The sequence below is a fragment of the Heteronotia binoei genome, chromosome 3, assembly GCF_032191835.1.
Source record: "Heteronotia binoei isolate CCM8104 ecotype False Entrance Well chromosome 3, APGP_CSIRO_Hbin_v1, whole genome shotgun sequence".
Classification (NCBI taxonomy): domain Eukaryota; kingdom Metazoa; phylum Chordata; class Lepidosauria; order Squamata; family Gekkonidae; genus Heteronotia; species Heteronotia binoei.
The window spans coordinates 70,220,347-70,247,188 of NC_083225.1; the positions used below are offsets into that span (position 1 = coordinate 70,220,347).

The 26,842-nt window shown below is 38.7% G+C and overlaps 2 protein-coding genes across 3 annotated transcripts in view; both read right to left on the bottom strand.

The window, feature by feature from the left end:
• The window catches only part of VEGFD (vascular endothelial growth factor D), a 35,780-nt gene extending 25,792 nt beyond the window's left edge, over nucleotides 1-9,988 (bottom strand). Inside the window, exon 1 of one of the 2 annotated variants that reach the window (XM_060234002.1) lies at nucleotides 9,144-9,988. In XM_060234002.1, coding sequence (XP_060089985.1) covers nucleotides 9,144-9,227 — 84 coding nt within the window. In that variant the 5' untranslated portion in view covers nucleotides 9,228-9,988. The remainder of the gene's footprint in view (nucleotides 1-9,143) is intronic. The other variant, XM_060234003.1, reaches the window with a different exon arrangement.
• A 31-nt stretch (nucleotides 9,989-10,019) lies between these two features.
• The window catches only part of PIR (pirin), a 42,459-nt gene continuing 25,636 nt past the window's right edge, over nucleotides 10,020-26,842 (bottom strand). The window contains exons 7-11 of the mRNA XM_060234004.1: nucleotides 18,767-18,851; nucleotides 15,790-15,834; nucleotides 14,896-14,978; nucleotides 12,168-12,234; nucleotides 10,020-10,557 (exon numbers count right to left, since the gene is read on the bottom strand). Coding sequence (XP_060089987.1) covers nucleotides 10,442-10,557; nucleotides 12,168-12,234; nucleotides 14,896-14,978; nucleotides 15,790-15,834; nucleotides 18,767-18,851 — 396 coding nt within the window. The 3' untranslated portion in view covers nucleotides 10,020-10,441. The remainder of the gene's footprint in view (nucleotides 10,558-12,167; nucleotides 12,235-14,895; nucleotides 14,979-15,789; nucleotides 15,835-18,766; nucleotides 18,852-26,842) is intronic.

Genomic DNA, 26,842 nt, shown 5'->3' on the forward strand with positions numbered 1-26,842 from the left:
TGTTGCATAAACAGAAGCAGCATCACATGTCATTCAGGATGGACAAAAGGAAATATTACCTCACAGAGACAGTGATTAAAATGTGGAATTTGCTGCTGGAGGATGTAATGGCCACAGGAATAAACAGCTTTAAAGGGTGATTAGATACATCATGGATGATAAATCTTGTCAATGGCTACTAGTCATGGTGATAGAGAGGAACCTCCACACTCAGAGGCACTAAGCTTCTGTATCCCAAAGCCAGGAAACAACATCAGGGGAAGGCTTTGGCCTCTATGTCCTGTTGTTGGTCATCCAGAGGAAATGGTTGGCCTTCATAGAAGACAGGTCTGATCCATCAGGGCTCTTCTTATTTTAATTTTTTAGAAGTTTTAAAATTTTTGAACAGTTTTCATAGCAAAACAAGCAACACAACCATATATCCGAGGTGTGTGTGTGTGTGTATGTATATATATATCTCATAAAACCATAGAGTTTGGGAGGATTTCTGGATTGTCCCAGCAATGCATTACATTAACTATGGAATGCAACCAATTACACCATAATATTGCATGACATTGTGCAATCCCTCTCCCCTCAACTCCTTGGGGCTGCCATTAGTTAGTCCTAGACCACCTGATGTGAGCCCTTGAAGCCTGAACTTTGCTTGATATAAAGCAACAAAGCACAATCAGTTGGGCAGTGTGTGTCAGTGTATGTAAGATTTACTACCTAGTAGATCAGCAATTGCCTAGGAACTGAAGTTTTATGATACCTAGAACTCTCACAATACTAGAGGAGAGAACAGAGGCACCTGTCATGGCTCCTGCATGTGGGTTATCCCATTTTAACTTCACAAGCACATTGAGAGGTGGAATAGGCTGACAGATAGTGATTAACCCAAGGTGACACAGATCTGGTCTACAGGGGCAGCAGAATGAGGAGGCAGAGTGCTCAGGTGGTAGAATGGAGTGTACCACTTCAGACTACAGGGGGAGATCCACATTGTTCATAGTTTTCCTGGACTGATAATTCACTGAAAATGAAAAACCAATATAGCACATGGAGGACTAGACTGAACTTTTTTCCACTGATGGATGCAGATTTTTAATTTGCAGGAAATTTTTACAGAAGGGAACATGAAAAATATGGATCTTCTTACCCACAGTGGTACTTCCTCAGAATTATTTCACTACATTCTCTGCATGTGTAGAACAGGTCTCACGGAGCCTCATTGCTGAACAGGGAGTTGGACATACTACTCTAAAGTCCATGCCCACCAGTCTGTCCACTCACAGTGGTGCGTATATGGTTTCTTCCTCCAAAGAATTACTGTGTGCTAGTATACTAACTCACTAATCACGTGGGGAATCATTGCCAGAAGAGAGGTGATGAAATGCATGACCTGCAGACATAAGCCAGTGATCATACTTATCTCTGTGCTATGCAAAACTTGTCGGGCCAATTTCTACAAATATAGCTGCTGTTAAAAGGTACAAAAGCCAAGACAAGATGGAGATTTGTCTGGTTTCTTGGTGGCTTTGACCATGAACTAGCAGCACTTGATGCAACATGTAGAAGGATTTCTGAAGATATGTTGAGGGCAGAAGAATCTTCTATGGTTGTCACATATGAGGTTCACAGCTTTTTTGTTTTGCTTAACTGTGTTTTAATTGCAAAGAACCTGCATTACTCAGAATGCACTTTCATCAACACAGGACAGAAGCCAGAATATAATTTAAGCATCATGTGAGAAAATACTTGAAGTCAAGAGGAACAACTGAGTGGAAAATGTGGAAGGATTGTTAAGTGGTACTTGAATTTATTTAAAATGTACTTATTACCAAACAGCAGAGGATTTTTCATACAATTCAGATTCTTCATACTAAACCAGAACTTGTCTGCTCTCTACCCGTCCATCTTGTACAGCTTGAGTTGTAGCTCTGACTCAAAACAACATACTGCATCTTTTTCATGCATGTAAATGGTCTTACCTCTGTGCTTACACTATATTGCAATAGCTGATGTTCATCTATATGGTAGGATGTCCAGAACACATTCCTTTAGTCTTATCAACAGACTATTTATGCAAAGTGTCCATGCCTTATGTCATGGTCAATGTGCCTTGAAATAATCAATCAACCAAATTTTAAATATTGTTGCCAACAAAGCTGTTTTAAACACAGACTTAAATGTACATGTGTTGCCCTACACCTAAAAACAAGCAAGAGGATACATTTTATTTTTTTTTATTCAAAACATTTCTCTAAAGTGGCAAACAATAAAACATTTTTTTAAGCTTATAACAAATCAAATCGACACATAAATGAGGGTCAGTGAGAAGGAGGGAAGGCGGGTCAGTGAGAATCAGTGAGTGAACACCAAACAAGGGGATAGTCAGTGGATAGAATTCTGCAAATTTGGTGCCAAGACTGAGAAGGCTCTTTCTTGGGTTGCCATCCATCCAACCTCAACAAGGCAGTACCCAAAGCAGGACCTCATAGTGACCTTGATGAAAAACATAGGTTCACATGGGATAGGTAAGGGATGCTAGCCACAAGGTGCACAGAGCTTTGAAAGGTCAATTCCAGTACCTCAAATTGGGCCTGGAAGTACATTAGGAGCTAGTGTAGGTGAAACAAGGCTACAGTGAAACTAAATCAATTGCAGCTTCTGGACAATCTTCAAGTACAGTCCCAAGAAGATCACATTGCAGTAGTCCGATCTAGATGTTATTATGCTCCCACCCAAAGTGTTCCTGAGTCTAGCCCATTTTCATATTTGAACTAGCAGGCTGGAACCAGTGGCCAGAGCAGTCGCTTCTGATGCTTCATTTTACATTTATTTATTAAAACATTTCCTGCCTTTCCTTGTGGTTCAAGGTACATACCAGGCATATTCCAACAATGTAACATCAGGAAAAGAAACAAACAGAAATCTCCCAACAAAATAGAAAATGTACTTCAATGTTAAAACCACAGTTTTTATCTCAAGCTCAGAACATATCTTCCCAACCAATTATTGAGATTATGCCAATGGATTTATCACTGGACAGAATATAAGAAGGATCTTGCTGCATCAGACCAATGATGCATCCAGTTTAATATCCAGCTTTCCAGATGCCCCAGAAAACTTAAAAGCAGGACAATAGGCCAAAGCCTCCTCATGATCACTCCAGCAACTGGGACACAGAGGCCTTTAAACATATCTATTCCAATAACCATCACTCTAAAATACAACCTGGGGCAACCAGTTCCATAAACTAATGATGCTTATGAAGTTTGTATGAAGTTTGGCCTTGGTTTGACCAGAACCTATTACCTATAATCTACACTGAGGGCCTATAATCTATACTGGATTAGTGTAGTATAATGAGAATGAGAGGGAAAATTCTCCCTATCCACATTCTACATGCATAAGTAGATGTCTCTATCATGCCCCCCAACAAAATTAATTTGTCCTAACTCTTTAGCCTTTCCTTAAAATGAATGTGCTCCACCCTAGTGACCAATTTGGTTCTTCTTTCCCAGATCTTTTCCAACTCTACAATGTTCACTGAGATCTGGTTACTGTAGCTATATAGCCGCAGGGGTGGCAAATGGTAGCTTTCCAGATTTTTTTTTGCCTACAACTCCCATCAGCCCCAGCCATTGGCCATGCTGGCTGGGGCTGATGGGAGTTGTAGGCAAAAAACATCTGGAGAGCTACCGTTGGCCACCCCTTATATAGCGTATTCCAGATGAGGCTCCAACACATCACTGTCCACAATGGTATTGGGATACTGGTAGTTTTATTTTCAAAATTCAATAGAACAGGGAACTTTGGATGGTATTTATCTAATATATTTTCCAGTACTGACTCTAACACATTTTTTTTTGTACTTATATCTAACCTAAATAGCTAGATTGATCTCATCAGATTTCAGATGCAAGCAGGATTGGCCTTGGCTAGTATTTGAATATTTGGATGGGAGACCATCAAGAAACTCCAGGGTCCTGATGCAGAAGCAGGCAGTGGCAAACCACCTCTGAATGTCTCTTGCCTTGAAAACCCCACGGGGTCACCATATCTATTCCAGTAGCCATCACTCTAAAATACATCCTGGGGCAGTCAGTTCCACAAGCTAATGTCGCATTGTATGAAGTTGGGTTCATGTAAGCCTTAGAGCCATGACCTGGTAGTAATTTCCACAACGTGTATAAAATTTTCAATTTTCAAAGATGACAGGACCCCGGCATGGCATGATATTGCAAGTGCCTTAACATGGTATCTGCACAGGGTGTGAGTAGCGCTGGTATTATTCAAACGCCTGTGATTTTTTTTAAAAAGAACCAATAACACCACAGAAAAAGTACCACAGATAAAAGGATCTTACTGGTGACTAATGTAAAACATTTCAGGATGGAATCCCTGAGAATTGACAGCTACTCACATTTCCTTAACTACTGTCTTGAGTTTCTGTTTGCTCAGTCATAAGTTTGTCACATCAATTTTTTATTTTTTAAATCTATTTTAGGCAATTTATAGTCCGTTCTTTCCCAGGGATGGGCTCAGGGCAGATAACATTCTAAAAACTGTATAAAAACAACAGTTAAAACCAGAGTAATGTGGACAGATCATATAAAGAAATAGACAGATCATATAAAGAAAATCCAATACAATTATATTTCTAGTATTAAATAGGTAAAAAAAAAGAGGCTTTTTCTCTGCACACATTCTCATGAACAAAAAAAAGCCTTCTTAGGTTGCCTCTCCCAACTGGCAAGGAATTGAGTCAAGGGCAGATGCAATGTAGGATAATAATATATGCTATCTGCCTTTGCTATTTTAAACAGAAGACTGAAGCAAACACCTTTCTTTTGTGACTTACTGGAAAACAATAGCACTTTCCAGAATAATCCACTTCCAGAAATAACCTCATTTTAAAGAATTGTTTGTCATTATTTTAGCCAAATGAAGCAAAAGGATTACAAAAAGGCAATAAATGTGTTTATTCATCATGTTTCTGCTTTACAAGTTTGCTAACACTTAAGAACACACACTAAGTCATAATGGAAGACAGTTCTCAGCAGCTTTGGAACACTGCCTTGGCTTTATTTCCACTTGTGTATTTATCTCTTAGAGATTGAAAAACAAGTTCTATGAACAGGCTCAAAAGATAATTTTTTCCCTGGTTAATCAGGAAGTCTGGACTGGGCTGGCAAGGCCAGCAGCTTGTTTGGACTAGAGCCTATTTGGCAGCCACCTGATTGCACAGAGCTGGAAATCTAATTCAGCCCCCAGAATGAGTGTTGCTTTCAGTTCTTCTCCAGCTTTAATGCTTTTGGAAAATGTTCTCCTCAGATCAGACTTTCGTCAGCTCCCATCAGTTGCCACATCTGCTCCAGAAGGCCCTGATAAATAGGCCTGCTCATGCTTATTAGTTGAAGTAATCTGAACATAACAGACAACTTTCGTTTAGTATGATGCCAAGTGGGAGATGTACAGCGAGTTCTTGGTTTCATTAAAGAAAAATGTCACCTTTCCTTTTGGGCTTAGTCAGCTGTTTAGAGTTGACCTTCAAGTTTCTGTTAACAGTATATTGGTTTGTAGGGTCATGGTCATGTCATAAAAAGGTGAAACAGCTCCCCTACTAAATGCCTTCTCTGAACTGTGTGGTGGTCTTGTTATTGGACCCAGAATTCAAACCACACTTGTCTATGACATCAAGCCAATCACTCTCCCCTTCTGCCTAATCTTCATAATACTTTTGTGATGATGAAACAAAAGGGGAGATTCATGTATGAAGACCTAGTGTCTCCAGTTTAAAGAATCAGGTCATAGGTGATCTGAAAGGTCTCTACTTGAGACCTTGAAGAGCTGCTGCCAGTCAAGGAAGATAATGTTGACTTTGAGAAACCAATGATCTAAGTCAGCCTCGTATGTCGAATGCTCATACACCAAGGTCCTCCCCCTTTGACAATAAGTGCAGTGTTGACTCTAAACATTTGTCAAGAACATTGGAAGATGCTAAAGCAGTGATACTTTATTACTCAAGACCCACATGTGGCTTTTCTGAACACTGTTGTCTGTGTTTCAGGAACATGGGCAAGGCCATTGCCAGGGCTTTTTGGGTAGAAAAGGCCCAGCAGGAACTCATTTACATATTAGGCCACACCCACTGATGGCACCATTATTTCACATAGAGCATTTTGTAGAAAAAAGCGTTCCTGTTTTTAAAAAGCCCTGGCCATTGCTCAGTGGGACTTGTGATTGGCAAGCTGTTACTCATCTTGAAATAACCGGTAGCAGAACAGGCAAGCTGTGAGCCAGTCTGAGGTGAAGGCCCCAAGCCGGGGATGGAAGTCACTGTGCTTTTGGTCAATGTTGACTGCAAATATGACTCTCCCTGAGCCTTAGAGCAAATATCACTGTGTGGAACTCAGGGTCAGAACATGCCTACAGAGTTCTGCTACACATACAATACATTATATGCCTTCAGAGATCCCTCCAGAGATCAGCTTTACAGGCACTACTGGATTAAATTGGACAGGGGCTTATATTGAACTGTATTTAAACCCCACAACATCCTGGTTCAATTGGTATGCTTTTCATCAGCTTGCTTGCAACACAGGAGCAGGTTCTCTGTCTTTCCTTACTTCTCACAGTATTATAAGAAAACATGCCTGGCTGGCTGGAAACACAGCCACTAATTTGTAATATGAAACAGAAAAAGCAGTTAGTACAGGCTTCACTGCAGAGAAATTGTAAATGAGACCACTGAAGAGGATGTTCCATTAGGAGGCGCTCCAAGGTAACTGCACTACAGAAGAAACAAAAAAATCAGCTAAATATGGGAGTATTCTCTCTAACACATTTAGCATAATTAGTAATTAATCCTATTCAGGGATCCATTATCTATAAACTAATAATAACTGGATTTTAGAACAGCCTTCCACTTAGCTGGCAGTATCACTGTCAGAGAATGTATACCAAATTATGTGAAATTAGCAAATAATAGGCATGTTATAAATGAATAATTTCAAACCCCAGAGATTTAACCAAAGCAGTTTGTTTTTATTCCTTAGATGCAACTTTTACAGACCAATTTGTGTTGAAGAAAATCCCATTTTGTTTAGGAGAGATAAAGCAAACAGCCTTAATCTTGTTAGAAGTGAGGAAAGGTAAAGTAAGAGCGCTTAGAAGACCAATTTAAAAAAAAAAAATCATCTGAGGGAGACTGCACAAAATTGAAGTTCTGCTGCTGCATGAAGTAACGAGCACAGGGTGTCTTTTTTCTGTTTAACCAGCACTGTTGTGTCTCCTATCTGGTTCTGGAATACATTTGCCCACGGGTCATTTTGTAGAAAAAAAGGTGCAGGAACTCAGTAGCATATCTCATTTACATATGCCCCAGGATCTGTGCGCAGAGAACTCCCCACTGCATGCAAACCCTGGCTGGAGGTTCAGGAGCTGTGCTCCTGTGAGCTCCTGCTGAATTCAAACACTGCATTTGCCATCCTCTCCTTGAGCTGCACTAACACTCTGGGGTCTGAGTTTCATTCTGTAGCCAAACATTAATCTAGCAACAGTTCTGTTTTCTCTAGTGTGGACAGAATGGGGTTATCGCATGAAAACACCAAGCACTTTAAAAAAAAGTGAAGATGGTACTTTTCTATGTAAGGTCTTGAAAGTTATACCAAGGAAACTGCAGACTTTTCCTATTTAATATGTTCTATCAGACCTCTGAAGTGCAACATCCTAGCTATCATAACATTTCCTTATTCAATAACATCTTGGATGAATCCTAAATTCATTTTTATCACTCAGTGAAGCTTAAGGCCACCAACAACCCCAAATTTTTCACAGGTAACATGTAAAGGAAATGCGGGATGTGTCAAGCAGAAGATCTTTACATAACAAAGCTTAAAAGAGCACTGAAAGTTCAGAATATAAATTAACTCTAGCAGGTACTTCCTATGTTGCATTTAGCAGCAGTTACTTTTATTAAACCAGATGACTATTTGGTCATTATTCCACAGACTGGACAGTGCCTGCTTCATTACCAAAACCACAGCTTCTCCAGAGGAAAAAAAATATTAATACAGACTGGGATTATGACATTACATTTCAGATATATAATTTAAACCACTGTAGAAAGATGTGGTGTAATGATTAGTGCTTCAGACTAGGGAGACCCAGGTTCAAATCCCAACTCCATGAAAAATCACTGGGTGAGCTTGGGCCAATCACATAACTCTTACCCTATCTAACAGGATTGTTGTAAGGATAAATGGAGGAGATGAGAACAATGTACACTGATATGGATCTCCACTGGGAAGAAAGGAAGGTATAAATGATGTAAATAATTAAATGAAAATAATTAAGTAAGTCCATGGCTGTGGATCAATGAATGCTGTTTGCTGGTGTCTGCATCCCTAGACACATGAAGTTGGCATCACTATTTTTACTGATACTTTCCAAAGCAGATCAGTAAAAGAGCAGTTTGTACAATGACAGAACTCAAAACCCCACATGAACCTTCAAAGATTTTCCCCCCAGAAAAACAAACCTTACAATTAAGTGCTACAAGACTACATTTGTTTTCAAAGTAGATTAATGGAAAATTAGATGAGAACTAACAGTTCTGTCGTGCTGGCCTCTACAAAAGTATGAAGCATTTCTTTTTGTCATGCATCACCACTGAAATAAAGTGAATTACTATAAAAGCCATATAACTTGCAATGGTTCAAAAGGCATCAACTGTACATATGGTTTCATTTTTAAGAAATCCTTAATGACGTCAAATCAATTACTTTTCAGACCCCAAGCTTTCAACATGATAGCTAAGCATTTGCTGAATTTCTTTTTCTTATTAAAATAATAAAACTAACTGTGGCTGGATCAAGGCAAATGGAAGATTTCCTCTATGGCTGTTAGGTTTGCCAGGTTCCACCTGGCCACAGGAAGGTGATGGGGGAGCACGGTGCCAGATCCAGGTTGGGAAACTCCTGGAGATTTTGGGATGAGCCTGGGGATTTTGGGGGAGGGGGACAGGGACCCTCAGGAGAGTTCAAGAGATGCCATTATAGCCCTAGAGTCAATCTAGACAGGAGCATCCATGCAGCGTCAAAACACACTGAACCACTTCAATGCAGAGTCCTAACAAATTAAAGGCAACCTACCTTTACAGAACCATACTCAGAACCTTGCAGCAGATGCAGAAAGGACACTATGAACACGTTCACAGCTGTCCACAGCTTGTACATCCTTGTTTTTAAAATCCAAACTTTGCTACACAGTTGATATACAGCTGAAGAAGAAATCCGTTTTGAAAATGCATTTCTCTAAGAACTGTTTATGAAAGAAACATCAAGCGCATATCCAGGATTTTCCTCTGCTTTGCTGATAATATTGGACAGTAAACAACAATGGCACAGTGATTTTTTTAAAAAGCAGAATTAACTGAAATGATGGTATTTTATTTTCCGTTGATATTTTTAAGATGAAAAAAAGTTTAAAAAAAAACACAAAAAAAATCTGTATTCCCAGAAGCACAAAAAGGTTCCAGATGATAAACTCAATCTATCTCCCACCCGTACACAACAGAAACTCAGTATTTATTTGTGGTTCCGGAAATGTTCAGATCTGCTGAGGTTTTGGTGCTCCATGTTGCAGCTGCCTTTTCAGATGGCAGTGTTACAGCCAATGTTTTGAGCCAGAGAGAGCTGTAATCCAACTCTGTAGTGAAACTTTTTTTTCACAGCCTTCATAGAAGCCTGCAGAAGCATGCGGCTTAAATCAGATACAGACACTGGGAGAAATTAGACACAGTCATATTCTGGCTGTTATCCCGTTCCACCCCTACCAATGGTGCAGCATTTACTAAACTAACTGATGCAACACAGGCTGTCATAATTTCAAGGACAATTACCTGAATGAAACATGAAACTCCAGCACAGAATCTTACATAGCAAATATGTTATGAGTGTCCAGCCAACACCACTCATCTGATTGGTCAGTTTCTCCCTCTCTCTGAGTCTCTCTCTCTCACACACATATATTTTCTACATTGTTTATTTATTTATTTATTACTTTACATTTATTTACAATTTATTTATTTATTACTTTACATTACATTTACAATTGCAAAACACTTTTGATTATTTTTCAGAGTGCTGTCCATTTATTAAAATACTTTTTATAAAGTATCTGTAAATGTAAAATGAGTATGCAGAGAACTAGAAATCATTTTTCCAGGTTACAAGGAAAGACACATATATGTCCATTGCTGGCAGTCACAGCAGTTAATTTTGGTTCTATACAGGCTGTTGCTTTATACTTCTGGCGTAACCCAGCAAACCCTTATGATTAGCTTCAGTAAATTTTAGCCCATGGGGCTGCTCCATAAGCCAAGGAAAGAGGACTCAAGATACACAGCTGCAAATATGAAACTGGCCCATCTCAGTTCTACCACAGCCATTCATTTTTTCCCAATCTTTGATTTCCAAGTGGCTGCCCTCTCAAATCCATTTCTAGCATTCCTGAAGTCATCAATAGCTTGCAGAATTTCTTCCTGTGTGTTCATCACAAATGGACCTAGGACAGGGGGGAAAAATTGACTCCATTCTTCAGCTTAAAATACTGTTTGATATATAATGCAATCTTCAGGCTACAACATTCAAACCAGATCTTTTAATCATCTCTCCCCCCTCTCCTTTTGGCCCCCAAGTCCATTTACAAAGCTCAGCTATACAGAGTAGTGACATCAATATAATCTTCACATGAGAGAACAGTATTATCAGACACATTCTTCCTTTTATGCCTCCTACAGGGTAGAGAACAACTTGAGGGGTTTCATACGCATACAAGACAGTAGTTAGAGAAGGGGGATTATCCACATTGCACATAAAAGGAGTAAAGAATTTCTATACTTTGCAGGGAGTCTTTTCACCTCTTCCCGCACCCCCTCTGTCTTTTCCTTCTATTTAACAGCCAGCTATTCTGTGGCACCTACCAGTAAAGATCTGTAAGTTCACACTAAGTAGAAATTTTCATTCAAGTATGCATTTACATCCTTTCAGACTCACACACCTACACATGGTCTGAGGATATGCACATGATTCAGCAACCCTCCTACACAGACTTTCTACCAGACATACTGGGAGCTCCGTTTTTGGAATTTAATTTCCAGGTGTATACATGACCAATTCAGATCAGGATTGCAGCATACAGAGAAAAAGAGCTTAAGCTTATCTTTCAGTGTTTTCCAGAACTGGCCCCATGAGCTGTTGTTTGCTGCTCTGAAGAAACTCATGTGCAGTTCATGAAGTAGCTAGGTGGGCAAGTTTTCTCTCTCCATGCACTGCATTCCCAATCTAAACTGGGAAGCACAGAATCTCTCAGCAGAACCTGTATGGAACTGATCTTAAATGAGAGTTTTTCAACTATTCTCCCGCTCCCTGTTTTGCTGAATCAAATTCAGTGCTATTTAGCAGCTTCTTGAAATGCTATTGGGACACTCCTAACAACAATGGCTGCTGCCATAATGGCAGTACCAACCCACACTGATGCCACCACTGATGATGGTTCCCTTTAGAGAATTGAGGAAAGTTTTCTACAACAAGATATATCTCAGGACCATTGTTCCCTCTAAGCTGCAGAGTCTTGTAGGCCAAAATTCTACTTTTTGAGCTACTGGTATTAAAGCTGTGAGCTACTGCATACATTACTGTGCTCTGGGGTCATCCTTCCTGAGCTAAGACAGAAATGTGTGAGCTGGAGGCCAAAAATCTGTGAGCTAGCTCATGCCAACTCAGCTTAGAGGGAACACTGCTCAGGACCATGGAGTACCAGAATATTGGTATATACGTTCATGGCATAATTCTCTGTGGAAGTTCAAATGCATCCATCAGACCCTGCATATTTTAAAGAGGAGGAGTAAAGAAGCAAAACTGAATGCAGTATGAAATCTGAACATCTATCTATGACATCATGCTTCATTAATTGTATGTATCTTATATAAAAAGTTGTGGAACACCACAAAAGCTACTGACATTCAACAATGGATTTAGCAATGAAGAAAAAAGTGACTCCAAGATAACTGTGACTGAAAGAAACTAGGGAGGGGAGGGAGAGAGGGGGAGAGAGAGAATACATACACACATACCCTGATTAATAAGGAAGTGGTTTAAATAATAAATGCTTACCATGTTGTACTACAGCTTCCTTAATCGGCTCACCAGCAATTAAGACAAAATGGCTTATTGTGGAATCCTAAATCAATTAATGGAACATGTCAATCAACTGCATATAATTACATGTTATTTTTACATAAAACATTCTATATAATAGAAATTTTTTAATACTTCAGTATCAAAACTGATTAAGATTTTCTTGGCTCGGGAAATCATATGGGGGGAAATGGCTGAGGGATTTGCAGGGGAAATTTTGAGGTAGAGAAAGGATTAAGTGCTCTTTTTTAGCTGCCAGTTCTCCTTTACAAATGTCTACTCCAGCTTCTGTTAGCATGAAAAACCAAACACAAAGGTGGGCATCTCCATGTTTTTCTCATAATATTCAGTTCTACCTTCAGCTGCTACCATAACCAGAAACAGCACTATGCCTGAGATGTGATCCTGATTTAAATATAATATTATGGACCATACAAAAGTTTCTGTCAAATACATCTCTGTACATTAACAATACAGATCAGAGGGGGAAATTGTGTCTGTTTTGTTACCCAATAGATAGTGGCAAACAAGGAACAGAGAATGTAATTTGTTCGCATTTTCGACTTGGTTTTTTTAGAACCACTGAGTTAGTTCACACATTCACCAAAATCATTATTTTCTACGCATGGGGTGTGTGTGTGTGTGTTATGCACACATGCATCTACAGTCAACATATATAATGCATATTGTGACACTAGGAACATTTGGATAAATGGGCATACAAGTATGCACAATTTACATGACCTTTACCTCTTAAACAATCAAGAGTGTTTGGAGAGAGGGAGGAACTGAATGAAGAAACACAGCATCAATCAGGGCACATGTACATATGCATTTATACATTATCCTCATGCATAACATATACCATTTGTTCCACAAACATGTAAAAAACTACCACTTGGGTGAATGTATGAACCAGTCCTCAGAGTTGAGAAGGGTAAAAAAAAATAATCTACAGCAATGGTACTCAGTACCTCAGGAACCACATGTAACTCCCTTGCAGCTCTTTTGAACACTATTGCCTAATGTTGCACCCACTTTGAGTTCCAGTAAAGTGAACAAACCATTGCATGGTAGCGTGGCTGTCATGTGATTTCCACCTTGAAACAGCTACTGATGAAAGAATGGGTAATGAGACCATTTCCAAGGTGCAGACCTCATACTAGGGTTGGAAACAAAAGTGGCTCTTCTGGTTGATGATAACTGCAAATGTGGCCCTCTGCGAGCTGCAGAGCAGGTACCACTGATATCATGGCTTCACAGATCAATCTTTGCAATTCAAACTACTGCAAGCTACAAGCACAGAAGCAACTACACTGGAGAAATGAGCTCCCCAGGCAAAGAGCTGAAGACGACCAAATGAGCCAGATGAGATGCCAGATCAGGAAAATGTCCCTGGTGCTACCAATCAGAATTACTGGTCCCTATTATGTGAAAACTCCCTGGAGGCTTTCTATTGTTGTCCTAAGGATGCAAAAGGCCTTTTAGCCACAGAGAAAACTAGTTCAGGGCATGCAGGATGGTCTTATAAGGCATAGCAAAGTGGTGTTGCCTCATCAACAAAAGCTCACCAGCATAAATTCTGGCTCTGCTAAAGAAGAACAGCTTGATTTTAACAAGGAAAGAATTGCAACAGAACAATCTACTGCTCTTTTAGGGACAGACATTGCTTAGTATTGCAAAACTGTTTTGGGACATCAGGGTGTAGCCCATACAAAAATAAACATAACTTTTGGAGCATAACAAGACACATTTGTACAGAAATTATAACATGATTTTTTTTTAAAAAAATCATATGTATGTCAATATTATTTCCTTCTTCCTCACTAAAACACTCTTTCCTATTAGCTAGAATATACACTATTTCCTAGCCAACAAGTTTTCAGCATGAAAAAGATAAAACTGATTAAACAGGAATGTAGAAGCAGTCAACATTTTTAGATTAAATGGATCCTATAATTTTGCAGAGAGAGTAATAATAATTCGGGAGGACTGGAAACATATTAAAACTGACAGTAGAAGGCTTATGTTTCAAACATCCATGTACTGAAAAGTTACTGTTCTCATTTTCATGTTCCTTGCAGATTACCATATTAACGGAGCCAGATCATGAAAAAGTAGAATTCTATGAAGAATTACTCTAGCCTACATCCATTGCTTTCAATCAGTTTAGACTGAAGTAATTCTGTATAGGATTGCAATGTAATATCGCAACTTGTTCTACTCTCCTGTATAGTTGTACTGAATATGTGAAATGAAAAGACAATGGTAGTTGTTGGGTTGAACACATGACTGACATGTTGCTCTGTCCAACGCACAACTATTCAGTTTTTGTTTGCTCTGAAAAAGGACTTTGGTGTATGCCTCAATTCCATTAGGAGACCACTTGAAAAACATACAACTCCTTTACTATTTTACAATCACTATGAAAATGTGAAATTAGTACTAATAAATTAACACTAATGCCATAGTTCAACTGGAATCCATGGCTTAATGAACTGGAAGAGCTTTCAAGAAAAGCAGCCAAGCCATTTAATATTACCGATAACAGCACAGGAAGAATTTAGGTAGAATAAAACAAATTCAGCTGCATTTCTTCCTAATGTTTTTTCCCTCTGCCATGGTGGTTTATATTTATATGCTTTTTTGTCTACAAATCTGTAAGTATCAAACTCTACCAAACACATGGATCATTTACAAATACCTTGTTTTCCACTTGCACACAGTCACCATCATCCAATACAGCAGTGTGGTGGGCTTCTACATTTTGCTGATCATTACTAGGACCTTCACAAAGAACATATTTTAAAAGTGCTAATAATCCCAGCTAGTTAATGGATTATTCTGATATGTTTCTTTAACATATATCATAATTTATACTTGATACCCAGCCAGTAAATTGGTCACATAAATCTTTCACATGCATCACAAAGCAAATTTTTAAATGTCTAAGGCATATTTTGGGAAGTCACTATGCCTCCAGTAGAAGCAGAGTGAAATAAAGGATATTTCCTTAAAATATGGGACATGTGGCATTAGTTTGGGCCTGATAATGATTTTATGCATAGCTCCTGTTATTTAAGTCATTTTTCAGCTGGTACCTCTGGAAACAAATGTCTTTGCCCTGATGCCACAATGCCATGAAGACAATCTGCAGGATTTCATCTTTACATATATAAGGTACAGGGCTTTTTTTGAGCAGGAATGCTCAGGAACACAGTTCTGGTTGGCTTGGTGTCAGGGGGTGTGGCCTAATATGCAAATTAGTCGCTGCTGGGCTTTTTTCCCTACAATAAAGCCCCGAGGAGATATATCTGGTGGAAATGCTGGGCTCAGACAATTGAAGTATCAGGTATGCTGGGCTCAGATAACGGAGAGTGACAAAGTATCACCAGAAATCAATGCTATTGGTTCATTAATAATGATAGTTTTATACAGAACACAAATGTTCTTTAAAGCTGTTGCTCATTACATATTAAAAACAGTCTGAATTCTATTTATATAAAAACAAATAGAAAAACGTATACCTGATTTTGAAAGAAAAAGGTTTTAAAATAAAAATCTCTAAACTATTCAGAGGATTTAACAAGAAACTTACCAATGTACACATTACCAGAGAGGGTGTAGATAAAGGCTGTCCAGCCTAAAATATAATGACAAAATATATAGGATTTGGTTTACAGCATCCAGTATTTGACTATGTCCAATAACACATGTAATTCCATCAATATTTGAAATCATTACATAGTACTTTGTAACTAGGGTTGCCAGGTCTGTGTTGGAAAATACCTTAATACTTTGGAGGTGGATCCAGGAGAGGGTGGAGTTTAGGGAGGGAAGCAGACTCAGCATGGTACAATCCAGAGTTCACCCTTCAAAGCAGCCATTTTTTCGAGGGGAACCTATCTCTGCCCACTAGAGATTAGTTGTAGAAGCAGGTCTCCAGGTCCCACCTGAAGGTTGGCAACGCTATTTGTAACCCACAAATATTATTTAATACTGGTAGAAAAAAATTGTCTTCAGAATAATAAGCTAGTTTGGTGTAGTGGTTAAAAGCCAGTTTGGTGTAGTGGTTAAGTGTGCAGACTCTTATCTGGGAGAACTGGGTTTGATTCCCCACTCCTCTACTTACAGCTGCTGAAATGGCCTTGGGTCAGTCATAGCTCTGGCAGAGGTTGTCCTTTAAAGGGCAGCTGCTGTAAGAGTCCTCTCAGCCCCACCCACCTCACAGGGTGTTTGTGAAGGGGAGACCCCTGAATAATTAATGAATAACTCTATAAAATAATAAATGAAAATATACTCTTGTGTTTAAAAAGCAAAAAGGGCGTCTGATGTAATATTGAAGAAGTTGCAATGTGATAACCCAGCCAGGCTTTCAGTGGGTGTGAGTCACAGATGTGTATTGGTGACAGACACTCCTATAAGGAAACTCCTGGTTGAATAAAGATAAGCAGACATACTGGAATACCAGGGAGAAAAGGGGAGGGGGGAAGTGAATCAGATAATGTGTAAGGGGCCAGGCTGAAGGCTCGCTTTTGCTTAAAGCTGATGGTTTGAGAAGTGTCCGGGGTTCATTATTTTTGGGAGCCTTGATGCTCAAATGAACCTTGCTATCAGTGCCAAATAGTAAAATACCTTGTTTTCAATCAGTAAGTGTGCACCTCGTTTATTCCTCTGCTACATCTGTTGTGGGGGAGGAAGGTAAAGGACATTGTGAGCCGGTCTGAGACTTGGAGTGGAGGGTGGGATATATATCCAATATCATCATCATCTTCTTCATCTTCTATTTTCCCACAAAGGCCTATTTTAACAGGGCAAGGCAATCCAAGTCCTATAGACTGCATCCAATTCACTAAAAGCTTTCTCAGCAGTTGTTCAGCCTTGCTATAGTTTTACAGAGCCAACAATCATCTGGTCACTCAGAACCTAGATACTATATCTCTTCAGCATTTCCATTTGCAAGTCAAGAGGGTGCATTCCATGTCATATTTGTGGCTGATGATCTAGTCTGATCATAAGCATGGTTACTTAGAAGTTGCTCTATGTTTAAATGTGAATTATTTGCCTATAAGTTTAGGGCTACAGCCCCCCAAATAAAAGCCATATAGATTATGCTTTGTCACTACAGAATAACCAGCTTCATGTTTTGATAAATCTCAGAGGGTAGCCACGTTATTGCAGCCAAATCAACAAGTTGTCTTAGGGCACCTTAAAGACAAATTAATCTGTCAGCCTTCAGGGTGCCACAATACTCTTCATTGTTGAGGTTAGATTACTTTGATATCCATGGATGAAAAATTCTATATGCAAGCCACGTGACGCTCCATAGCTCTCATCTGCTTGTTAAAGCATCATTGTTGGCACTATAACAGTCAGAAAAAATATCATCTTCTAAGAGAAGTCTACCTCTAAAATAACCTCAAGGTTAGCAATAATAATTTTTCTTTCAAGGCTACAGCCTTCTCATTCCTTGGGCACAAATCCCAGAATAAGCAGATACCTCTGTCACTTTGACAAGAAAAATCCTGATCCATAAAAGCTCTGAAGCAAATCCACCCTCTTTTCCCATAAATAGGCACACATACTACAGGACATCTCAAAACAAACTAGCTACAAAACAGCACAGCACAGTCATAAAAAGGGACAGAGCTGATTTGTGATGTATAAATAGCTTAAGAATGCCCTGTAGCTTTTATGCCCATTGAGGGTTCATGAAGTTGTACCACATTGTCAAGTTAAATTATGAATCTCAGTAATCTCACAAGACCCAACAAGAAAAATGGTCCTGTAATTCTGACAAGAAAGTTCTTATGCCTAAATTACCTTATATAATACCAATATCTTTCTTTCTAAACATATAGTTGATAGGAAACTAGGAGACCTGGGTTCAAATATCTACTTTGCTATGAAACCCACTGAGGCAGCTTTGGCCAGTCAATCTCTCGCAGCCTAGCATACCACACTGGGCTTTAATGAGGATATGGGAAGATCATATTAAGCCACCCTGAACCCCTTGGGAAAAAGAGGGGGGGTTAAACTCTAATAGATGAGCAAGCAGATCAGAGATGACATTATAAATGTGACCTTTATGACCACTGCCCAGAGTCTTTCACAGAATCTGGTCTCAAACTGTAGTATAAATTTCCTTTCCAGCAGCATTGCTCACCAAACCACTTCTAAAAACTGCTCAATGACAACTGTGAGTCCAATACCAACTACTGAACCACACCTTCTCTTTGCATCTAGTGAATATGATACATGTGCTTACAAGACAGAACAAAAAATTAAGTCCATAGAAAGAATTCAGAATTTTGTTGCTGTTTTGGAAATTTTCCACTCGAGATATGACAATTCCCACCCACATGTGACAGAAATCCTATTTTCCTAGTCAGTTTAAAGTACACAATTTGCTTTTATATTCATGTAAGGAAAATCACTGGAATCTATACATGAAAAGCAGGCCCCACATGAACAACTTTAGCCCATTGCAATATACCATTATTGAGATTGAGATCCAGGTGTTATAATTTTAGCTGCATTAAATTCCTTATTAACTTGATAAAGAAGCTTCTTACCTTTAGGAACTGCCTGTGTGTGTTTCACTCCTTTGTCTAACTTGAAATCCAGGTACAGTGTTGGTGTGCGAGTATAGACCTTAGACTGAAGATATAACAGCAAGAAAACCACAATTAGATTTCCACAGAAAGAAAATTATCTGGCACCAACAAAATCCATCAAGGCAAACAAGGATTTCACCTACTGTTCATTTTTAGGATACATCACATTTTTTTTTAACAAGCAGTAATGTTACCAAGCTGCTTGCAGAGATATTATAGAAGATCAAAAATATATATTGATCAAACCCTGATCAGTCTATATAGATCTGTTACTTCTGTCATTTCAGCACAACAGTGAGATTCAAACTTATATTTTGCAAGCTGTTTTCATCCAAAGCACAGTTACAAATGCTCTAAAAAATTTCAGAGTCAAAACAATAAACCAATGGCAGAGAAGTTCAAGCAAGGAGCTGGAGAATAATTATAGCAAAGATATGGCAGAAAGATTTTTTGGTGATTGACTAATTTGGTTTTGAAAGAACCTTCAGCTGACAATAGAACATGGTCTCAGTTCTTAAATTCTTTCATATGGAAGAGATGACACACAAGGAGCTGAGTACTTCATTCAATACCCCACCACATGGAAGCCTCCACTCCTGAGACTTCTCTTCTTCAGTGATGACAGGAAAAGGTAGGAAGAGGAAAATGGCACAAAGTGGATCCCAGAGGAATCAAAAGTCTATATAGATTAACTGGTTTTTAAATGATGTTAAATTTAAGTTTTATCGTTAAATTTATTTATATTTATTATTGTATATGTATGAGATGTTGTTAGCCGCCCTGAGCCTGCCTAGGCGGGGAGGGCGGGATACAAATAAAATTTTACCTTACCTTAGATCTGTTACTTCTGTCAAATAGCTATATTGACAGAATTTTTGAATGTACAAACAGGACATCTTTTGAACTTAAAAAGTTTTGTCCAACGACTAACTTGAAAGTTAAATAACTGAGTATTATAGCATGAAAAAAAATGCTAAAACTAATAGAGGGAATCCAGATAAAATTTATGTCCAGTAGCACCTTAAACACCAACAAAGTTTTCCAGGGTATAAGGTTTTGTGAGCCAAAGCTGACTTTGCCATTCTATTTATATTATTTATTTATTTATTACTTTACATTTATATCCCGCCCTCTCCGCAAGCCGACTCAACATCATAAAAACAATCAAGTCAATAAAACATATAAAACCATAATTTACTTATCAATTTTAAAACTATTAGCGCTGTTTCAGTCCAATATAGGCGGTATTGACTTCTGACTATGATCGCCAGCATTCTGTAGGATGTCCGGTGGCAGCCTCTTTTCAATCAACCACAAAAGCCTGTTTAAACAGTTCAGTCTTACAGGCCCTGCGGAACCTGGCAGTCTGTCAGCCTTCAACCCAGAAAATGTAAGGCATATTACAAAGAAAGGCCAGTAGGAGTCAGAATGAAGAGGTACAACACAAAATGTAATCAGCTGGTCAGAGCTAGGAGATATGCACAGAAGAGGGAAATGTAGAAATTAGCATCTGTAATGAGGTAAGAATCTTATGTCCCTATTCAGTGGCAGGGTTCCACTGTCCCAAACATGTTAATGAACCTTTGTCAGCAGTCTCCTACTGTAATCTTCTTTTGAAGATTTTCCATATAACTGCCACTTTTGGATCATCCTGGAAGATTAAAATGTTCTCCCACTAGTTTCTGAATACTGTGATTTTTAATGTCAGAACTCTTTCCTTTTATTCTTTTGCAGAGGCTGGCCCATTTTTCTGATGTAGAAAGGCACCATTAGCCTGATGTTATAACATAGCAAGATGAGCAAGTTAATAAAGCAAACTGTCTTGAATGTGGAAATCTATCTGGACCAGAAGGCCAGCAAAGCCACTTTCTTCTAAACTCTTAGCTCTTCATGATTTCACCAGTGCACAATCTAGTTCTCCTAAGAACAATTATGAAGACTAGTCTTAGAGCAAATTGTGGCCCTATGGAAGTAATTTCTTCAAATTTAACAGAAGATGCACATACAGGGTACAAGACATTTAGGCATTTAGTAGTAGGGATGGCACAAACCAGCTCATGAATGAAAATTTGTGATGAATTTTGGGCAGTTCATACTTCGTGAAGTTGAAAGTTTACTGAACTTCAAAGCAACAAGTGGTCATTTTAATAGGCACAAGTTCAGGAGCATACAGAACAGATCCTGTGCAAGTTAGAAACACCAAACTCACAGGGGATCTCCAGCTGTCTCTCCTCTACCTGCCACCTAAGTTTGGTGAAGACTGGATTTATGGGCTCCAAGTTACTGCTCCTCAAAGAAGGTGTCCCCAGGAAAGTGATTCTGGGGAAATGACAGATTAGAAGCTATACTAATGACTAAAATAAGTACGTTTTATTGTCTACAATTGCCCAAATCAGTTTTGGTGTTGAATTTGTTGATTTTAATTGTTTTGTATTCTGAATATATATTTTAATTGGCATTGTAACCACCTTGTAACCACCTGAGCAGAAAGGCAGATAAAAAATGCCTTAAATAAATTCTCTCTATGCCACACATGACTGTACATACGTTTTCTTTCTATACACATACAATTTCATATACTTTTTTTTAAAACTGAAGAACAATATAGTAAGCACATTTTAATATCTGTTGTGGAATTGCCACCAGAATACAAACATGTGCACTTCAGTCATACTTAGGAATGGCTGGTAAAAACAAACTACCTCTTAATTAAATTTATTGGCAAAATGAGCATAGCAATAGAAAGTTAATTAAAAAGGACGTTTCTGTTCTGTTTTCTGTCATTGTCAGTGCTTAGGTAACCTAATCCTGAAATAGCACACAGACTTCATTAGCCGCAGCAGGGAAGCTGGGGATTAATATAGCCAAGAATAACCTCTCACCCCCAGAGGTGGTCTTTTCAGGAGAGAGAACTAGAGTTCATTCATCAACTTAGTGATGTGAGCAATGATAACTGAGCACAACTTCAAAATCTAGATGCATACATATAACCTTCTTTACTCTTGACATCTTTTCAGCATTTGTTTCCATTCAATCCATACTAATATGTTGGGCCTCTGTTGCCTTCTCACATGACAGACACAACTTCTTCCAACACAGTTACCACTTCCACACAGGAAATTGTGAACTAGCATCAAACAGTTTATGAGCACTAGTGAAGTCCATATTACCCTCTGTGCAGACATGACTTAACACATCAGATTACACTGATGAAACTAATTATTGCTTCAGCTATTTGTTTCCAGTTATTCTACAATGTTCCCTAAAAGCACACCATCCACCTACACCAAATCATAAATCATACAATCCAAGCCATTTTGTTTTCATATTACAAAGAGAATCCCTATTCCCAGAGGAACAAAACACTGAAATGACAGATCCTTCTCAGTATGAAATATTACTATAATATTTCGATCAATTCACAAGTTATAATCCTTTTCAGGAATGAATCACAAGTAGAAATCCATTACATTTAATGAAAAGTGTGCACTCTAAAAAGGGAACATTAAATCAGAAATGCATTTAAATAACACTGCAATGTACTTATGGAACTATCTGAAGCCACATGGTGAAAGAATTTACAATTGCTATGGTATGCATGCCTCACATTGTCTTCACCTTACCTGTGCTATTTTTTTAGTTATGCAGGGCAATAAAACCCTAGCATTAAAATGGTTCAAGAAGGTACCTTCAACAAGCAGAGAAAGAATTTATGCTGGCCACATTTGGGCCAGAAAGGGTAGCAGCTTCTTTACAGTATGAACACAATTTCATTAGACCATGCAGTTTACATGTGGCATTGATTTTTCTTCCTAATGAATACCATATTTGCCAATAAATTTCAAAAGAGGAATGTAAGATGGTGATAAAATTAAAGACCTACAAAGTTTCTGAAAAGTATGTAATATTAAGTCATCCTTTGAATACAATTGTAGAAACAACCTTATTTTTAAATGCTGAGTATCTGCATATGGTTAGACCCATTCATGGCTTACTAATGGCTGGGCAGCACTGAAGTTAGTTTATTTGATTTATATTTGCTATTTGAAGCTATGCTACTATTTCCCAGTTTGATGTTTGAGTAGGTATTGTAATAAAAATGAGTAACTGTCTCAGAATGTGACCCTGTGATTCCACTTCACATTCCACTCTCGAACATATTTGCTGACATATCTGTATTATAGCATGCGTTAAAGTATCCTGGGCAGTAGCAACATAGAAGAAGGAGCCTTTGCCATTCATTGGCCATGACAATGCAACAATTATGACATTTTCCTACCACTGAGGCATGAAAATACGCAGTTGTGGGCAGCAGTAGTCTTCTTCCTGCTTTGGCACTAGAAGCTTTGGAGAGGTGCAGATGCTACCACACCAAAGAAGAGTGGGTCTGGTAGATCTTTCCTCAGTCTTGCAGCACACTGACAGGCTATAATGCAGCAGATCACTAGTCTGCTTGTGAGCTTGGTGTAGCATGTATGATAAAGAAACCAATGCAGAATCCTATTTTGCGAAACCATGTTGGCATAGTTCTTCAAATATACTATCAGAAGCACTTACATCTAGTGCCAAATGTGAGTTTGCAAACGGAGGGGTTCAGAATCCAAATCTTTCCTGTTCAGAAGCCCATACCCCATTACAGCCAAGACCAAGTCTTCCAAATGTGGGCCCAGCCCTGTCACCAGCTGACCTACCCAGCTAGTTTCTTCTCAGATTGATTCTCAACTAGCCTTGTTCTGGTCTCGTTGATCCTTTTCCCATGGTGCTTCTGCTGGATTTAGCACAAACTGCCCTGGGGTAGCAAGTTACCCCACCTCTTTTCAAGTTCCCTCTATGGCAGGCAGAAACTGGTTTTCGGAAGATCCTGCCTGCCATGGAGGGAACTTGAAAAGAGGTGGGGCAACTTGCCACCTCAGGCCAGCTTGTGCAAAATCCAGCAGAAGCAATTGTCAAGCATGCAGTTTCAATGACGAGTCGAAGTTGATTCAAAACTACCTTTAGTGATAAACCGATACTTTCAGTGTAACAGATTCTTGAGAGTGATGCTGAAAATACATTGATACAATACTTTTAAAGCTTACTTCAAAAGGATTCTAAAAGGTGGGGCGAGGGATAGCTCTCACACATAAACTATCGTAAACGTCGACATTCTCATAGCGTTATCAGGACTCTGTCCTTGCTTTCCCCAGATGTGTCGCACTCCCTAACAGGAATGTATGGGAAGGTGCTGATTATTTCTTCTCAAGTTAGTTTCGTTTCTCTCTACTTCTACTTTGCAAGCAATAAAGCAAGAAGGGGGAGGGGAAAGAATAACAGAGCTAACAGACTTTGGTCCTCCAAGATACTTCACAGACCAGTGTTATGGAGGACCCTAAAACAATCAATTATCAATGGAATTTTACCATGCTTGACAGCACTGTGGAAAAGGAGCAACAAGACCAGAAAAAGGCTACTGGGGAATCGGTCTCACTTCCAAACAACATTACAATTGTGAGGGAGTAGAGGCATCAGTGGTGACAGGGAAGAACTCCTAATTAGTAGAAATTATGCCTCCCTTTAACTAGTTTGACAATTTGAACATACTCAAAGGTGTTATTCTATGCTAAGAACTGTTCCCAAGGGTAAGTCTGCTTGCAAGGAAGGTAAACTGGGCTGAGAGGAAAACTTAAATCTCCTCACTACTTAACTTTTCTAGGGAATCATCCAAAAAAGCTTAGAAAATCTGAATGTTTTCATATGTTTCCAGTAGCAGAGGCAGTATGCCTCTCTGTATCAGTTGCTGGGGAGCACAGGCATGAAGATGCTGCTGCAGACATCCTGTTTTGTGGGCTTGGTGTAGCTATTGTGGGAACATCATGTTGGACAAGATGGGCCTTTGGTCTGATCCAGCATGGCTCTTCTTAAGGTAAGCTGATGGAGCTTTGCCTACAAGTTTATGGCAACATTTTGAGAAATTATTATATAAAGAGTGATTCATACATCATAGCATGCAAGATATGGTTAAGTATTTCCATTTCGATTGACTTCTCACACGTCAATCTAAGTTAATAAAATCAAACTTACTAGTTTAATATTTTGTGCACAGCAACTTTAAAATGTATTTACTTCATTTATACCCCGCCTTTCTCCCCCAATAAGGACCCAAAGTGTCTTTCACCATTCTCCTCTCTTCCCTTTTATCCTAACAACCACCACCCTGTGAGTCAACTCAGGATGAGAGTGTGTATCTGGCCCAAGATCACCCAGCAAATTTCCAAAAGTATTTTTTTCTTTAAGGGCAATATTGTTGTTCACATGTAATCAAATACTAATTTTCATTATCAGTCATCTACTTACTCTCTCACTCACCGTACCTTGACCCTTTTTCAGTTTGAGCCACCCTTAGTGCTTCTAGTCCCCAAGGTTAAAATACCTATTCCCAAAGTTCATTATTTCTTAGTATGCTCAGGAGTGTAAAGTGGCTGCTGTAATCAATGGATGTTGGTCAGCATCATTTGCCTTGCATGAGGATTCAAGACAGAGACTGACCATTCCTAGAGATTCTTATCTGTACAATTAAACAGGAGCCAGGATATTATGACAGAATGAGCAGATAATACAATATTTCTACATGCAGATGCCTTTTTCATTGTTTTACATCAATTCCTAATTTATTATTTATTTGAAATACTTATAAGCTTGCTTTTCTTCCAGGCACCTGGAACTCAACATGGGTATCAAGGTTACTTAAGAACCAATTAAAACAGACATCTGCTTCCAATGTCCTAGCATCTATCAGTGCAATCCTAAACAGGTCTACTGAGTGGGGCTGACCCCAGGGAGTGTTTACAGCTACACTATATAACACCATCAAGTGGCTCCCAAGGCCCCACTGGTTCAGACTTGTACCTTTTCATATGGACTCTTCAGGTGGTTCTGCAGGACTGGGGTGTTGAAAGCCCATGACTGGATGCAGTGGCAGGCTCAAGCTGACTAACAGGTGCTGGTAAGCTGAATGCATTTGTTAGATGGCCTCATACCAGAAGATAAAAAGCCTTCCGTTTACTGAAGTTTATAGACAGGTTTTGGGGATTTTTTTGAAAAACCAGTTTAATGAGTGAAGGTGTAAGAAATAACTGCTGAGATTAAGCAAGGGTGGTTTAAAATGAAAATAGTCTACACTACTCAAATATTCTAGTAACTAAAAAATCAGTGAAAATGATCATAAATAAATTTTCTGGTACTTAATGTAACTATATCACAAGAAGAAGACTATCCTAATCTATGAAACTGGGTTTACACAGAACAACAACCGCTTTGTCTGCTCAGGGCTTATTTACTCTAGCCTCATTTTTTTTTTTTAAAAAAAAAGTCACATACTTGATCACTCAGGAATATACAAAATCAGATTCAAAAAGACAGAGATAGTTATAATTTGAGTCCTCCCTAGCCCATGCTAAAACTGAATAGTAAATATTTATGATGACAAATTAGGCATGATAAGGCATACAACCCTTGAGGATATTACTGGTAATTACAGTATTCTGGCATGTTTTAAGTGTTACAAAATAAGTATTCTTCACCACCCCAGGAAAAATGGCATTACTTGCAGGTTAGGAATCTATTGACAGGAAAGGTTAAGGCAGACGCTTGTATAACTTCAGAGATTCCACCAGATATGCTGGTACTCCAAAATGTTTTGAAACTACCTCACCCAGTTCCAGTTTATTCTAAGTCTGCAGTAGATAAGAATCTCCAAGAAGAAAGAAAAGAGATGCTTAAAGTAATAATATTAACAAAGTGATCCATCTGAATCAATAGAAACAGATATTGCTGACTAGTAAGCGAAGCACATTTGACACATGGTTAGCCATAGATCCAGATGGATACCTCAGCATCTTGGCAAGTGGAAAACCAAATTACCCATCTGCAAGCTAGAGAATTGCTTATTTTGAGCATATGCTAGGGTCGTGTAATTTGTTAATCTAATCTTGAAAGGGAAAACTGAATGCAATTATTCTATTTTTAACATAGCAATAGACCAAATTTAAACAGAAG